Below are 18,432 nucleotides of genomic sequence, written 5' to 3' on the forward strand. Positions count from 1 at the left end.
CTGAAGGGCAGGACAGCATGTCTACATACAGATCAAATGAGAAAAACGAGGCACAAACACAACCAAAAAGAAGAATTCCAACATTGTACAGTTTGATTCGAATCCTGCCTCGTTCCGCCTTTCGTTGGTTCCAGTGAGGGATGACGGCTGAGGTTACATAAAGGTCCAGGAAGTGTGTGATGTCAATGAGTGTCCTCACAAAGACAGGCATCCAAACGTGTGTGTGTGTTGTCCAGATGAATCTGTCTCCACTCGACTGGATGTGTCACTTCCTGCTCTCTGTGGTTGTCATGGAGAGGCCGGGGCTCCAGCGATAAAGAGCCATCTGCCATTGGCATGACCACCTACAGGTCAGCCGCCATCACGGCGGCCATGATTGATAGTCCCCAGAGAGTGACGGCATGCCTGGAGGAGGGGGAGAGGAGGAGAGGAGAGGAGAGGAGAGGAGAGGAGGAGAGGAGAGGAGGAGAGGAGAGGAGAGGAGAGGAAGAGACAGGTCCAGATGTCCTCCTGTTTGCTCTGGGGTTTTAAGTCTTTCTCTGTTTCCAAGGGAGACAAATGGTGGAAACGTGACACTGAGAGCCAGTGCATCAATTGCACACACACACACACGTGCGCGCGCACACACAGAGTAGAATGGCATGCACTGAAGCTCACTTCCTCCTCCGGAGCATGTATGAATTTGGAGGAACACAGAAAGTCTCTCTTCACGGTTTTCTGCTATTTTAAATGTTACTACATCTGCTGTGACCCCCACAGATATGGAGACAGGTGGGACACTGAACCACAGCTGTGTGTTTTTGCTGTTGATGGAAGAAAGAAATGGCAGCTTAACGAGGCCCAGACACACACACACACTCACACACACACACACTCACACACACACACAGACACACACTCACACACTACCAGTAAAAAGATTGATGCTGGACTGACGGACGGACAGAGAAGCTGCAGTGAAGGTACTTCTCAGTGGGATGTGGCGCTGTCTTAGCAGTGTAAATGTAAAAGGTGCAGGTGATGTGTGTTTGTCCTGGTCTCAGGCTGTGTCTCTACAGAGAGGTCCCAGTAGTGGACCGTGGGAACAGCTCAGCGCTTTGCTGTAAACATCCACATTTCTCTGCGATGACCTTCACGTCGCTGACGTGACTAATGACAATCTCAGCGTTATTTTCTCATAATTCATTTCACATTAAAGCGTCACGCTGCTGCAGCTGGATGTTGTCTCCATACACTAGTGAAAACGTAAGTGAACCCTTAGGAATCACCTATATTTATGTATGCATTTAACTGAAGTTACATTTTCAGTTTCTATGTGTGATTAATTCAATTCGATCTCGTTTCATCCCATTCACTTCATCTCATCCAGATCGATAGACATATGAATCAGCCATGTGTGGTCTGCAGGGGAAAATCCATTTCTATGGCAGGAGATATGAGCTCCTCGCTGGGCCTGCATTGTGACGAGTGTGTGCGTGTGCATCTGTTAGAGACCAGTGAAATACGACCTGGGGTGTCTGGGGTCAGTCCATTTCCAGCAGTGGCTGCTGATGACACGGTGTCAGCCTATCATATGGCTTAATGACTCTGAAGTCATCACTTACCTCATCCTGACATCAAGTATTGATTGGCTGACTGAGAGGGGGGTGATGGATAGATGAGTGGCAGACACATGGATGTGCAGCTGAAGATGGAACTAATCTCATTAATATATGGGATTTATGTGATGGGTGGTGCTCTACATGCACACCACGTTGAGAGGCAGGGCTCTCTGTTACATATGACGACAGGTGTGTCCAGCAAGACCCGCCCTCTGTCTGTAACTGGTGAGACACGTGATGGCTACATCCTAACTCTAAAAGAACACAGGTTACACCACAACAGCTGTGACTGCACCAATGTTCAGCCTCACTTTATGTCATGAAGAGTGAAGACTGAGAAGCAAACAGCTGGACACCCCTTCATCATCATCTACACGCAGCCACAAGAGGCTGGACGTCCCCACACATCCACTTGAAACAGCCTGAAGTGATGTAGTTACATCATTTACATTGGTCTGGATCTTCTGGAGTCTTAGATCATTTCTACAAAACTGTAGCAGCTGATTCACCTGTTCACACGCACGGGTTGCTGATGGGGAGTTCAGCTGTGTTCACATTTTAGTCCAGTAACTCAGTCATGTAGGAGGAAAATACATACGACTATGAACACTGATCTACTTTAATTGTTCTTATTTCTACTGTTGTTTTATGCTGTGTGTGTAGAAAGACCAAGTATAATAAGTATCTGTACTACTACTAAGTGTGCCACTGGTTTGCTGCCCACAAAGCCGTGTTAGTGTCAGCTAGTTGAAGATACTGTCTATGAATGTGAACACGTCTCTCAGAGCTGCAGGTTGGAAGCTAATTGCTGACTGGATGGCGAGACCGTGCTGGGAGCTTCAGTGCATTAATTAGGTTTGTTTACGAGGCACCAGATGCCAGACGGGAAGATGCAGGTGAAAGCTCGGAAACAGACCTCGAGTTGAGATGAGTTTGACAGACGTGCTGATCACAAGGTCACAGCTGAGGAGATCAAATGCTACAGCGAGCGACAGCAAAGAAGATTATTCCAACGTGGTGACACACAGACCACAACTGAATGTGTATGTGTTTGAACCTCCAACCACCATCTGTGGGAGTAACAGTGGTCTGATGACCTCATGCAGAACACAGTCAGTGGAAGTCCATGTACATGTGTGTGTGTGTGCTGGGCTTGGTCATGAAATGTACTGCTCATGGGAGATGACCATGACTGATAACACACAGACCCATTCAACTGTCCTATACCTGAGTTTCGTCTCACAGTAACCGTCCTTCTTTCAATAATATCTAAGGTGCTTATTCTGACTCCTCCAGGTTTCACTCTGTACCCTGCAGACAGACACTTAGCTCACACTGACCTCTGGCAGATTAGAGAGGACCTGCATCTAATGCTGACAGACTGCATTCAAAGATCACCCTGTAGCTGCAGCTCAAATCACTACTGCAGCCATGAGCCGATGTGGAGAAAATCGACTTGAAATATATCAAAAATACCCACAATGTTGATTAATAGCTTCTTTTAAACATTCCACTATTAACACTATTAACATTTTAATGTAGGTGATCAACATCTGATGATATGTTTCTAATGTTTCACTCCGGCACGTCTTCTTAACTGTAGTTAAAAAGGAATCTACCCAATGAAAATACTATTCAGTAATTTTGTACCACTGCGGAAAAAACGGCTGCATTTCCAGGGTAAACGGCCGTTTTTTGTTTTCTATCTTAATCTATTAGAAAACACTACAGCATAACTGAGCCGTTGTGATATTCAGAAGATCCTGATCTAATGTTAGACTCATAAACAGCAGTATGAACTGTAGGAACAATATTTAAAGTACTGTGGCTAAATGTTACTACATGTCTGAATGAAGCACTGTTGGTTCTCATCTTAGCCTCTGGACAATTATATCCTGGCTCCGCAGGAGAAACCTGTCTGATTCCTGCTGATCACTGACTAACTACACTTTTATCTCTGGTCACTGAACGGCTTCATATGTGATGGGAAACTATTTTTATCGAAGCAGGAAGAAATCACACTGGATTTGTTGAGTTAAGGCAGAAACTAGAATTTAGGTTCAGTTGTCACTCAAACGGAAAAAAATTAAACACCAGTTTATTTTGAGCAAAATTGACCAGTGTGATAAGATCCAATGTGAGATGTAGAATTAACTGTCATCTACAAAGAAAAGCAGTACATACTGTACAGCACACAGTCTCTATGTGGGACTGTACTCTACTCTTATCCTTAAGGGTCAGCATCCATGACAGTACCATCACCTACTTCAGAACAGGAAAGGTTCAGGGTGTTGGCTGCTATGATACTGGCCCTGAACATCCTACAAGAATTGTAAAATGTGAGACTATTTAATTGATTTAACTACTGATTGATAAGTCTACTGAACACTGGGGCTGTGCAACACAGAACTGATCAATGAAGGAATTGGTTTGTGCTTCAGGCCCATTTTGTGAACTCGCTTCCTGTTTTTGTGTCAACAGTAAAACGTAGAAAGAACAGAAGAGCTCAAAGAGGGAAAATGAGGAGAAAGTAGTTAGAGCAGAGAGACAGAGCTGAACAAAGTGAAGGATGTTTATTGACAGGACAGATACAGAGAAGAGCAGAAGCCTGAACAAGCAAACATCGTACTCACACACACACACAATTTAACTTGAGCAGGTTTGTAGAAAAGACAAGTTTAATTTGTGCCAATCTGAAATCTTCTCACAAAAGAAACTGAACTAAAGTAGAAAATGTACAACAACCTCCTGAAGAAGAACTGTCCAAAAAGAGTGAAAAATAAAAAGCCACATTGGAGATGAGCTCAGTTCAAAGAGTCGCTCTGTTTTCTCTGCTCGATAAAAAAGAAAAAACATCCATGTTATAAAACAGAGCAGCGGGATGACAAGGTTCACATCTGTTTCAAATGTTTAAAATACTAACAAAATGCTGTTTCTAGTGGTTTACACACACACACACACACACACACACACACACACACACACACACACAGGACCGACAAATACTACCAGTAAAAAGATTGATGTTAAATGACACAACAGAAAAAACATCATGTACTTTGGTCTGAGCATGTCTCTTCCAAAATCTAAGACCAAGACCACAATCACATGTTAAAACCTTGTCTAAACATTAGCATGCATCCTGTGTGTGTGCGCGCGCTCACACGCCCGCTCATGGCAACTGTTTTCAGAAGTCTGAGATGGGATTAAAAAAGGAACGCTGCTCCTCGAGGACTGTTCCATCTCCACATCACCGGTGTTATTACAAAGTGTTATGTCAATACATTCCCAAGTTAGTATGTACAGGACATTTGGGGAGTACTCCATTGTCCTCGAAAAGCTTCAAATCCTGATTCCCCTTTCCCAGAATGCCTTTGAACATGCTCAATGATGCACAGTATGAAACTGCTTCTTCTAAGCAAATGTGCATCACTCTTAAATAACATTAAAGTGATTGTTCACAGATTACTACAAAGTGTCTTTTGAAATGTGACTCCATGAGTTCTAGCTACTAAACATCCTCAAATTCCAGTTGAGTCTGGTGTAAAACTACATTTTTAGTGATTGTGTGAAGTAGAGAATTTCTACAGCTGCAAGTTGCTTTAGTGCAGCTTGTTAAAATCCCTGCTGGGTCACATTTATACTGCAGATCAGGTGACAAGGCTGAGTGAATCTCACTTTAACGTTGATCACCAACACATTCTATTGCTTTATGTCTGCATCTGAAAGAAATGTCCAAGGTGTCTTTTTTTATTTTCAGGACACAAATCAACTGGAGGAAGTTGAGAGTGAGTGTGAGAACGGTAGTTTGGGGCTAAAATCGATATTTGATTGATCAGCTAGTGACACAGTGTACAGAAAAATTATAGATCATTAACTGCAGGAAGTCAAACGTCAGACAGTTCGTCTGTCATGCTGACCGACGAACTATACAAAAACAAAACGGCCATTTGCACTGGATCAGTTGCAAACATGTTTTCACAGTACTTTAACTGCAAACTATTGTTTGTAATAATTTAGAGGTTTGGACGTCACATTGTGTGTGATAAAAATATTGTACTAGTTCATTTAAATGTTGGGGAGCACAAAACAGTTCAGTGAGAACCACAGCGACCCCTTCGCTCATCACGGTTCTTTAGATACACGAGTCGGATTAGATGGTGGACTTTGAAAAGGAAACTTTAAGGTGGTGATTCCCTCCCATATCATAGTTGTGAAGATCCATCAGGGTCTGGATGGCCTCCTCGACCGACGACATCTGGATTAAGGCCATCTTACGGTCCCTGAAGAGAAAAGTAACAGTAACACTGTCAGGTCAGAGCACGACAAGCCACTAATCCAGCGTGTTCCAGGTTAAGAAGACATTTTTTTCCTTTAAAATTCTATAAAAGCAGATGTGGTGCAAACCACTGAATTGTTTCTTACTGAAAGAACTTGAAGGCCTTGACAGTTCCTCCACTGTTAGAGAACAGAAGACGTAGATCATCCTCTCCAACACCATCCCTGGGTATGGAAAAAACAAACCCAAAGACATGAACTATTTGCCCAACTGAACGCAGTACTGAGTAACTACTATGTGTAGCTGCTGTACTACCGGATGTTGGAGAGGTGAAGTGTTGCAGAGGGAGGAAAGATGTTCTGGAAGTTCTTGGATCCTGGCTTCTTAAAGCGATGGAGTGGTGAGCCTGAGAAGTCTGTCAGAAAATAAGAAATCAAATACAGTACTGAAGAAATAATATTATTAATTAAGAAGTTATTATGGGATATCCTCAAAATCATTTACACACTCAGATCAACAGTTAAGAATCTTTTTCTTTTTTCATTCCACAGTCTTACTGGCCAAAAGCTTCAACCTACACGTCTGTCCATGTGTAGTTTCATTCTCGCGTGTGTGACGCCCAAAAACCTCAATGAACTGAAGCAATATTTAGAGAAGAATGGGCCAAAATTCCTCCACAGTGATGTGAGAGACTTCATACAGGAAACGATTACTTACTAGTTGTTGCTGCGAAAGGTGCATCTACAAGCTACTGAATCATGAAGGGGTACTCAGTCATTTTTGGCTCAATTTTTGTTTGTTTTTGTTTTTTGTGACAAAAGGTTGGAATAATGTTAAAAGCAAGTGTGCGTAACAGTATGTTCACCAAGAACATACTGCAGGGATATTTGTCATTGCGCACAGATACTTGCATGAACCCTGTTTGGGGCAACTATTTCCCATAGTGCAGTGGAACTACCAACAGTTCTGTTGCAGACTCGTGCTAGTAGTGGATAATGTAGCCTGAAACCACACTTAAGACTTTAGAGGCCAATGTGATGGAAGCCAGTAGAACTGGACATTAAGAGCTTTATATTGCTGTTATTACACTGGAACACTTGATCCTGGGTCTGTGAACTCCTACCACTTGGGGTGGCTGTGGCTCAATAGGTAGAGCAGTTGTCTGCCAATCATATGCCATCTGGGTGTGAGTGTGCTTGTGTGTGTGAATGAGACGCAGTGTAAAGCGCTTTGAGTGCCAGTTAGGTAGAAAAGAGCTATATAAGTGCAAACCATTTACCATTTACCTTTAGTTAGCAGTTGGTCATCCAGTCCTTCTCTGGGCAAAGCCACAGTCTGATGTTTTGACAGTGTCACTCTCATCACTTTACCAAACACTTTTTGACCATTTAAGTGGCTCATAGCTATAGGAGAGAAAAAATGAAATGTGAGCAGCCGAGACAAAATATTTGCATCAACAAATGTTGATAAAATGGAAGAGTGATAGCTTTCTACTCCTGGTTAAAGAAAACTCAGCACACCGATTTTACTTAAACTTACTGTGATTAATGTTACTGTGTAGTCCAATACTAGAGATTGACATAACAAAACTCACCTAGTTGAGCCTGGTTGCCATCAGACAGCTGGATCAGAGCACTGTCTTTTTTGTTGTAGAGGATCTTCACCCTCTGCACATCCCCATAGACTCCTGAAGGTAGGCAGAGAGTGAGAAGGAAAGAGAGAGAGAGAGCACGAGCAAGAGAGAGCAGGGTGGAGGAGGACAGAAGAGTCAGAGCAGGAGAGATGGAGCCGACCAAGATAAAAAAAAGAAGTGTGAAGGATGGAAAGAATCAAGTTAGTTTTAGAAAGACAAATGAAAATATCAGATGAAATCTTCCCATTTGACTTCCATTTGAAACTACCAGTGAGACCAACCAGTGAGAAGGTCAGACACCTGAAGCTGACACACAGCTGAAACTGACGTAATGTTTTGACTGAACAGCTTGTGTGTGATTGACCAATCTGGTCTAATAAGGCAAATAGAAAGGTAAAGCTATCAACAGACGTGTAGGAAAAAAGACACCATTTCCTAAAGCTAACACAGAACATGCTGTATTAAGAAACATACAGTAGTAGTGATCTTTTTCCACATTTTAGACTAATCACTTTAGACTGAAGTAGTTAGACCTGGTCCAGTGAATGTAAGACAAAAATATAAAAATTGCTGACTGATTGATTTGACCCTTGTGATAGGTCTACTTCGAGTGTCAGGACATCCCAAATGTTAAGTTGTTGAAAAATACAAAATCTAGAGAAAGAGGGGAAAAAGAAGGGAAGAGATGCGAGGGCTTAAATAGCAACAATGAGTCTTAGTGAGTGTCTGGAATGCAATGATCAACTCCACCATTAACGTGGCAAAAACAAAAACATAAAATAATCCAAGGGTCCCTGGGAGAGGGGGTGGGGGTACTGTGAAAAATTAAGGATTTGTAATCTTATCAATCCAGTATTAATCCATATCAGTGGCAACAGCAGCAAACCAAAAAGGTACAACCCCAATTTAAATAATTCAATAATCTACATAATAACAGAATGCAACGTTTTGCAAATCTCAAAAACTCTAAACATACATTTGTATTTAAAATTCAGAAACAACACAGAAAACACATCAAATGTTTGAAGTGAGAAAATGGACCATGTTAGGAAAAATAAGGTATGGTTTGAAATTTATTTGCAACACGTCTCCAAAAAGTTTGGACAGGGGCAACAAAAGGCTGAATAGTGCGTGGTACTGACAAGGAAGAGCTGGAAGAACATTTAATAAATAGTTAAGTTACCTGACATGACTGGGTATAAAAAGAAACTCTTAGAGAGTCAGAGTCTGTCAGAAGTAAAGACGGACAGAGGTTCATCAGTCTGTGAAAAGCTGGGTTTACAATTTGTTAAACTAGTTCAGAATAATGGTTCTCAATGTAAAATTACACAGACTTTGAATAAATAATCATCTACAGTTCACACACCTACAGGATTTAGTTCGATTAAATCGGACTCAAGTTCGTTTTCCCTCTTGGTGCAGTTCGTTTTGTCCGGTGTGAACACGGTAATCACACCTGAGTTTGCACCAAAACAACCGCAACGAGACCCCATAAAATGAGGTGGTCTCGATCCACATCATTTAGCGAACTCTGGTGCGGTCCTCCTGGTGAGAACGCGTACCGAACCAAAACGGGACCAAACGCTATGAATCACATGATTTGAGGACTTTGGGTAGTTTGTAGATTTTCATTTCTTTTTTTTTTTTGTCCACCAAAAACATGCTGTCTGATTAATGGAAGACAAACGTGGAGACGTGAGGAGGTGAAGTGTCTCACAGACACCAGGTCTGATTTAACGTAATAAACAATAATCAGCGGGATCAAGGATCAACCTGCGTTAACAGTCATAGTGACCTCATCTCAAACGTACAGTAGTCTACAACACTTTACCTTCTTCCTGTATTTAATTTTCTGTTCCCGCGGCAGAAACAATCTGACCAATAAGCTGAGAGGACGTTTTCACATAGTTTAAAGTGACGTGTTTTGGTTCGCTTGGATTTTTACTCAGTGTGAAACGAAACCGAACCGAGGAGGAGAAACTGCTCCAATGTTAGAAGTCATTAACTGATTCGGACCAAAGCAAATGAATTAAGGTGTGAAAGTGACCTCAGAGAATCTGAAGAAAATTCTCTTTGAGCAAGCAACAAAGCTGAAACCCAACACTGGATGCCTGTGATTTAAAAACAGACAGGATTCTGTTATGGACACAGTATAGATTCAGGAATACTTCCAAAAGAAGCCAAATATAAACATACAGAAACACTGCCGTCTTCTCTGAAGATAAGCTCATTTAAAATGATCAGTGGCAAAGTGGAGAACTGAGGTCAGACTACTGAAATCTGACATTCTGCATCTCTGATAGCATGAGGGTACATTACAGTAGTGTACATCTGGAGAGGCACGGTCAATGCAGAAATATAGATCCAGGTTTTAGAGCTGCATATTAGACCTTCCATATTTCAGCAGGACAATGCTAAACCTCATGCTACATCTATGACAACAGCACAGCTTTGTAGTAGAAGAGAATCTTGAAACGAAAGAAGACGGAGTACTGTCGAGCAGTTAGAATCCAATATCAGACAAGAATGGGAGAAACATTCACATCCCAAAACTCCAGCAACTGGTCTCCTCAGTTCACATGTTCACGGACTTCTGTTGAAAGAAGAGGAAATGCTGCACCGTTGTAAACATGACCCTGCCCAATGTTTTTGAGACATGTTGCTGCCATCAATTTCAAAATGATCCTTTTTCTCAGTTTTAAACATTTCATATTTTTCTATGTTCTACTGTAAATAAAACTGCTCCTATCACTCGCTGCATAGCATGAGCTGTCTATCAGCTCATCTGATGTGATGCATGCCATTAGTTCAGGAACAGTACACCGCTCCCCAAAACAACCAAATCCAAAACAGAGGTATTAACTGAACCTTGGCTCAAAAAAGTTCTGAACCAAATCATGGATTGGTAGAATCATTTTATTGTTAGTGGATTAATACCAGTTATGATACCAAATGCCTCTGCCTAATGCTCAGGTTGGCTTCAGCCAGAAATGTAGAAATCTCAGGTACGGTTAAGGTCAGGTAGCTCAAACTTTAGGCATAGGCATAACTGAAGTAGTAAATCTGACTGTACCAAAAACCTAAATAGATGGCTGACTCAACTTAAATGTCAAAAAACTAGCCCATAGCCCTTTGTCAAAGTCAGGCACGAGGCAAGCAGTCTGAGTTGTTGTGTTTACTTTGCATTAAAGCTGATCAGCCAAGATTGTTTACAACAGCATCGCTGTTATCACATTTGCGTATGTCAGTCTTTTATGTCATTGCTAGCAGAACCAATCTTTTCTCTCTCCTCAATCTAGATTTGAAAGTTTTATATTACATTTTCATTGGTGGAACACATGACTGATTTTGATGTCTTTGCTCTCAACAGTTAATAGAAAAGCTGACCAAACAGACATTTCTCAGACTCACTGGTATTTTAATGTGGAGACACAAGTAGATTTGAACTTTGTAATGCACAATATGACAGAGGAAGGCTCAGAGATACAGAAAGAAATAGAGAAGTAAGCGTGTCCACGACACCACTGAAGAAAGTGAACAAAACTGGATTAACAGAGAGAGATATACAGATAGAATAGTAGAGGTTGAACATACCGAAGAGGGTAAAGAGACTTTGAGGCGTGACCATCTTTAGAGAGAGAGACCGCAGAGCAGAGGACAGGAAGAGGAGGAACAGAGGAGGAGGAAGAGGAGAGACGAAGGTAGAGATCAGACCGCCCAGCATTGGACGTGGGAGGAGGTGGTTTCCAAGAAGATGAGGGGTGGAGGAAAGATGGAGGGAGGGTGGGGGGCAGTCAGATTAAGAAGAGTGAGGAGGGAAGAGAGGAAGAGGAGATGGAAGAAAATTGGGGTAAACATACATGGGAGGGATGTTAAGAGATTTGTGCAACATTTGAGGCCAAAATGAGTAAAATGGAGAAAAAAATAAATGTGTGAAAGGGGGAGCAGAGGTGTGAAGAAAGGAGGCAGGGAAAGGAGAAAGGAGGAGAGGAGGACAAAAACCAAAGCAGAGGTCAGTAAACAGTATCACTGGAACATCAACGGAGTCTGAATGATTGCTGGTTTGTTTCCACACACACACACGCACCCCAAACACCTTCACTGTTCGATATATTTATCAGTGAGGAAAACAAGAGATGGCAGGAGAAAATAACAGAATTAAGAATGGAAAGATTAATAAACCAGGAAATAACAAAATGAAAAAAAGTGAGTGGCACAATATTTTAAGTAACAGGAGGCAGATGGCAGATCAGGTCAATAAAGAATAAGAGTGTGACAGAGTTGTGTGTAGAGACACTGTACATAAACAACATTTTTCATCATATCTCTAGAAGATTTTTTTTTCAACAATGAAAAAAATTTAATTCAAACTACTTTGTTTAAATTTGACACCTGAATTGAACTAACCTAACCAGACAAGTTTCTTTTGTCCTGCTCAGCCGCAACTGTGCTGGAAATACCAGACACGATAAATGTACAAAAAAAAAAAAAAAATCAATTGTGTGTTTTTTTTGTTTCTATTCCTCTGCTATAGAAAAACACACACTGTTCTGCATGAGAATTACCAAAATGTGACCATAGATTTTAATCTATTTATGGGAATGCCCTGGATTCAACTGTCACAAAATGATAAATGGCCACACCACACTCAACCATTGCCTGGCTACTGGACTTCACTAAGCAATTTCATAGTTATGCCCATGCTGCTGCTCTCAAACTCATGTGTGACCACACAGAACTGTATGCTGTTACTGAAACAGGCAGGATACAGCTGCTGTGGCAAGAGTTTACCAGAGGGGGGCAGAAAACCACCACTCAACTATACAGTCACTCTTCAGAGCAGGGAGAGAGAAAAAGAAAGAGAGTGAAAGAAAGACAGAGCGAGAGAAAGAGAGTAAGAGGCTCTGATAGAGAGATGGATCACAAACTGATAACAGGTGCTGTCAAGTGTAGACTTACAGATGAAAGAGTAGGTGCATATTCACATTTAAAGAATCAAGAGGAAATACTGTACACAGCAATCTCTGTAGAAAACCAAAATCAAACTGTTTCTTCAAATATTAATGCATCACTTTTGATAAATCTTAAAAAATTAAACAAACAGAAAACAACTTATCTGTAAACATCCCTGGAGAAGATATCACAGCTTGATTTTAGGGGTGACTGTGACATTGTGAATTTATTCCATTCCTTAATTATATTAACAGACTAGATGGAAGATGCATCATAAACCATGCTGTAAGTGGGTAAACACACAAAAGCACACATCCACACAGGAACTCACACTACAGTTCAGTTATGCAAGAAAAGCATTCAGCAGTGTCTGTTCAGTGGCTGAAATGAGTAATGTAAGGCACAGTTTGGAGATACTTATGGACAACTAAGTCATGATTAAGTTTAGTTTACCTCTTCGTTTAGGTTGGACGCCAACAGGACTCCTGATACACCTGAACCAGACAAAGCAACGCGACTTGCAGCTGCTGCTGCTGCTGCTGCAGCGCTCAGAGGACTAATGGCACCTGTTAGGAAGGCACAAGACATAAACCGGGTCAGTATCAAATGTAGAATTCAACAGCAGCAAAGTTTGTGTGTTTAATGCCATGGTGTAAATGTAATTTTCATTAATCTTCAAGCACAAGAGCTGATGAGTTTTTCATTATCTTGTTCAATAAAACATAAATTTTATCAAAATACGTAATATAACATTTGCTGCAACAGAAGCATTTGGTGGCAGCACAACATTTCATGTGAAACACAGTTGCTTCAGTCATTTCAATAATCAACATTATCTACAACATTGATCTCAATCTCAACTATTACAAAAAATGAGTGGTTACAACCAGGTTGAGAACTACGTCAGTAGAGTAAGCCCAACCCAGGTGCATTTAGACTCACCACAATAGGCACTACAGCAAGACGTGAAACAAGACAGTACATCAGCAGACAGCAGAGCCAGAGTGATGGGACAAATAGAATGAATAAAAAACTAAAGGGTACCTCCGCCCTGTGAAAGGGAGAGAGATGACGAGTAACCACCTCCACTAGAGTAGGAAGCTAGCGCACCAGATGGGGTACCTACAAGACAAAAACAACTAGATGAAATCCACAAAATAATTGTGTTCTACCAAATACTAAAAAAGTACAATTATCACAAGCAGCCAGTAAAATATTAAACCTGTGACAATGGTATTCACCATAAATGGTAATATATAGCCAATTACTTGCTTACACTACACTACTGTCCCTTCAGAAATGATTAATTCATTCATTCACACATGCATGCAAAATAAGACATAATGTTAGTAAAAGTAAAAGCATACTGGGCTTCATAGTTGATAAAAAACAAATATTAACAAAGACAATTTGAACATTTAAAGTAGTTGAATATATTAGATTCTAGATTCTATATTCTAGTAATTCGAACTGATCATCACCAAACTAGGAATTACATTTCATTTTATAGTTTCTTTGTTTAATGAAAAAGGTCTGAATAATAGAGACAGATGGAGTCAGAGGTATATTTACCCAACAAAGAATGGTCCTTGTTTGTGGACTCTCCATCTCCAGTAGGAAGGTCAGGTCTGGTGTAATCTCGACTCTTATCATTGTTATATTTGACATTGAGGTTGACCAGTTTACTGAAGTCTATCCGCAGAGTGCAGCATGAATTATAGATGTTCTGTCCATCCAAAGACTGGTGTAGAAGAGGAAGAAAAAATGTAGTGTTTCAACAGCACTTTTCATTTAGCTTTTTTTTATGTAAGATCGATTGGATTGATTAGGTCAACAATGATACTTATATTTATATAGTTTGCTGCTGTCTGAGCCTCATTGAGGCTGCAATATTTGAATGCTAACCAAATAACCATGAAAGACATATCCAGTTGCAATTTATTACTAACAGTCACATTTTTCATATGTGCCTACCAGTTTAGCTTGCTGTGCATTGACGGGGTCACTGAACTGCAGAAGAGCCTGAAACTGGTTGTTCTTGGTGAAGGTTATAATTTTCATCACAGTCCCAAACTTACTGAAGATCTGCAGGAACAATCAAACTTAACATTTTACTTTAAAGCTAAGTTTAACGCAAATATTGTCATAATTAGAGTTCATATAAGATTACAAACTACCTCATGCAAACTTAGAAAGGGGTAATTGTGATTAGTGTAATACTCTTTCCTTCTCAGGCTGTAAAGGTTCTCTTTTAGTAGCAAAGAATATCCAAACACAAACCGAGGGGGATTTTGCACTAATTTAACTGCTGGATTTATAGTAAGCGCTCTGGCTTTACCTGCTGAAGAACATCCAGGGTCACAGGATAAAACATGTTGTCAATGATAATTCGTAAAACAGGGCTGGGGGGTGGAGCGCCATCCAGAACTCCTTGGTGAGAGGATGGAGAGCTTCCATCCTGAACAGCTGACACTGCCTGCAGCACAGCTTGAGCCCTCTAGGTAAACAGACAAGAATATGGGCACATGAAAAGATAAATGCTTCACATCAAGCATCAGTTAGGAGTATGATGTGAGTGAGTAAGAAAGTGGTTTGATGAAGCATAGTACCCGTGTGTACCTGGTTCAGAGCCGAGTCAGTTTTTAGTTCCTTATGGTTGGAGTATTGGATAAACACAGGTGTATTTCTGACCTAAGCAGAATGATCCATATAATGCACAAATCACTATGAACTCCTTACAACAAGAAAACAGTAATAAGAATTTGCATCATGAATGGAAATTGGTGCATTTCAAACCTGTGGTGTGACAGCTGTGTAGTAGTTCACCATAGTGATGGCTGCTTCTTCTGTACCCAACTCTAGAAATGCCTGGGAAAGAAAAAGGAAACCCAAACATCTCATGGTCAATTTCTCACTGTCCTTTCCTAATATGGAAAGGCAGAATATCATTGAGCTGATCTTCACTGCTGTTGTGATTACTGCCCTGTTAGGTCAAACTACCATACAATATAGAGTCATAGTTTACCTGGTTCTTTCCCTTCAGCATCAGTATGTTGGTTACTTTTCCAAAGGGGAGCCCCAAAGCGATGACTTCAGTCTCTGACACTTCATTGGGAAGTTTCCTGATGTGGAGAACTCTGGAGGGAGGCGATTCATCCAAACGCTGTTTCTTACTGTCACTGCCATTCGCTAAACATAGACACACACACAGTGAAATATAATAATAAAAAATTTATCATACAACACCTCAGCTGCTTTTTAAAATCAACCTATAAAAGTAAAAAACATACAAAGAAGTTGTGTGGTGATGTGAAAGGCGCATGTGAAAAGCAGCTGAGGGAGATCATCATTGTCAGAAAAGAAGTGGAAGAACTTAAGAAGCTTCTTGCATCATTTACTATCACATGGGCAGTGGTTGAGCGATTGTTCAGTGCAAAGGCTTAAGGAACTCGTCTGGATGCATTTTTATCAGACAGCCTATGTGATAGTCAATAATGACATTAGTTCCCGTTTTAAAAGGTGAGTTGTGTTTGTTGGTACCGTAACGCTTGATCTCACCAGTCATGGAGTTGGGGCTATTGCCATACATGTTGAGCTCATCTGAGCCTCTCTGGAAAGTTAAGAAAAAAAAATTAAATAAATATAAATAAAAAAACAAGAAGAAAAAAATGGAACTAATTAAATGTAACTTTCTTTTACATCACAATTAAAAAAAATAAAAATCTAAAACTGTTATTACTATAAGCATGATCACATAATATTACCATACATGCTGCATCAAACATTTTGCTCTAAAATATGTCTGGGTTTTTGTTCAACAATGCAATGGAACTGCCGTTATCCTATTATCATTCACTATAACATAACACATGCACACTGAAGACAAAGCACACTGCCTGATTCACTTGTACCTTGATCATCTTACTGCCAACCTACAAATCCTTACAATAACTTACCTTGAAACTTTGCATTCCAAACCACAAATGATTAATTCTATTCACATGCTATATCATAAAACTAAGCTGCTGTACATCCATTCCACTTTAACATTGTGCTGAAGTGAGTGTGTTCGCAATAAATTAGGAACAACAACAACAACAACAAAAAAAACAGCTCACCTTCACACCAACTGCAACATCACTGCCAATGGAGACAACACAGAGAGATGGAAGGCAAGAAATAGAGAAAATATTAACAAAAAATCTGTATGAAAATGCTGTGGCATATTACTTTAAGTGTTACAGTGTACCAACTCAGACAATATTTAAATTAATACTAGGCAATATATCTGTTTCAATTGTGTTTTCCCCCTTGTTTTCTTCATTCTAAGTGCTGCTTCTGAAATGTCACACATTTAAGAGCTTCATAGATTTAACAGTTCAGCAACGTCTAAATAAACAAGGATACTGGCCTATTTAGTCAATTTCTGTTAATATGTGTTATTTAACGCACATGTACATCTAACTAATAAAAAGCTGTCATCTACATATACTAAGACATAATACAAAACATGTGAATAAAGCTACCTACTCAGCAAAATACATTATTTCAAGAAGAGGCAGTTGATGTTGCAGCAAAAACATGAAACCATTACAGAGACCAACATGCTTTTTAATAATCTCTCAGCTCAACCTAGATCCAAGATCTACGTAATGTTAAATAACATCACACGTATTTTAAATGTATTTAATTAATTTTCACAGAGATAATTCTATGTACAGTTATTATTTTGTTTACCAACATCTGAGTAACAGCGTAACTATATGATTCGCTAGCTAGGAGGTTGAGTGTAGCATCCATGAGCTTCAGACAAAGGAACCTTACAAACTGACAACTCATTACATTTTGTAAGGTCCCGTGGAGATTCTGGCATGGTTCGTTAATTACACACAATGCTAACAGCTTGTCATCATGCAAATATTTAGCCAGAGTTAACGCACATATTTCACTTTCGCAGGTAGCTAGCTTTAGTTAATCTAATGTTGGTTTACGTTAATATTCATTTTACACACCACAGAAGGTGAACAGTATTATTAGATAACAACCATATGCCAACGAGTTTGCAAACTATTACACTGCCGAACTTAGACCCAAACAGTCAGCTTAATGTTTACAATATGCAGTTGAGACATGCCATAAAACTGTAATCTTCTTATAAAGCAGACTACCACGTTTTTTTTTGTTGCGACTTGGTGTGCCAGCTAACGTTAGCGGTTAACTAGCTAGCTAGCTAACATTATAATAATGGTCCGCCGATGAGCTAACGTAAATTTAAATTTGAGACGAAAGACAGTTCATACTGTCTGTGCCACATACACAGTGGCAGAAAGTGGAGCGAGACGCATTAAGTGTAACAGGCACATATTTACCCGTCCATTGCAGCTCTTTGTCCGCTACAGTCTGTTAATGTTTCAGCTCACTGCGAAGCCCGGAGCCTGGGAGCAAAATGGGCGTTCTTCTTCTTCCAGGCTTTAATGACTGTTGTCAGGCGACGTGACGTGACGTGACGTGACGTGCATTACCGCCACCTTCCGCTCAGGAGGGAAGCTGCTGCTGCGGCTGCTAGTTCTTTGATACACATATATAAAAAACAACACTACTAAGAACTGCAACTTTAAAAAGATCTCATTCTAACACACACACACACACAATATTATTTTATAGTTTTCTTATTATAAGGGAAAATAAAAAGTCTTATTTAAAAACATCTGTACTTAAAGGGCAGGTTAATGATATATTTCAGAGCTGTCTTAAACTATAGTCAGTTTCCCATAAAAACACTAAAGTTTTTACTTGCTTTAATCATTTCTTTTGTTAAAGGTGGCCACAAATAGCCCATTGGAATCCTTTAAAATGTACTCAAATATGCTTCTAAAGTTTATTAAACTAACCGAAACACCTTCCTATAGTGTTGGAATCAAAGTAACATACAGATACATATCTCCTAAAAAGATCTTTTTCCAATA

The 18,432-nt window shown here is 40.1% G+C and overlaps 1 protein-coding gene across 2 annotated transcripts; it reads right to left on the bottom strand.

Annotated features, from left to right (window-relative positions):
* Window positions 1-4,261: 4,261 nt before the first annotated feature.
* On the bottom strand, window positions 4,262-17,923 carry LOC113171766 (polypyrimidine tract-binding protein 2-like). 2 transcript variants are annotated; one of them, XM_026374441.1, is made up of 17 exons: window positions 17,836-17,923; window positions 16,585-16,606; window positions 16,025-16,076; window positions 15,492-15,655; window positions 15,263-15,334; window positions 15,086-15,157; window positions 14,805-14,963; window positions 14,441-14,551; window positions 14,039-14,207; window positions 13,511-13,588; window positions 12,920-13,032; window positions 11,108-11,141; window positions 7,475-7,567; window positions 7,167-7,283; window positions 6,196-6,295; window positions 6,027-6,104; window positions 4,262-5,884 (listed from the first exon to the last, which is right to left on the bottom strand). In XM_026374441.1, the coding sequence occupies exons 1-17, from the start codon at window positions 17,841-17,843 to the stop codon at window positions 5,755-5,757; spliced, it is 1,572 nt and encodes a 523-aa protein (XP_026230226.1). In that variant the 5' UTR covers window positions 17,844-17,923; the 3' UTR covers window positions 4,262-5,754. The 2 variants fall into 2 exon arrangements, with proteins under 2 accessions (XP_026230226.1, XP_026230225.1); XM_026374440.1 differs by having other exon boundaries at window positions 16,007-16,076.
* Window positions 17,924-18,432: the final 509 nt, after the last annotated feature.

The sequence above is a fragment of the Anabas testudineus genome, chromosome 17 (assembly GCF_900324465.2).
Source record: "Anabas testudineus chromosome 17, fAnaTes1.2, whole genome shotgun sequence".
NCBI classification, from domain to species: domain Eukaryota; kingdom Metazoa; phylum Chordata; class Actinopteri; order Anabantiformes; family Anabantidae; genus Anabas; species Anabas testudineus.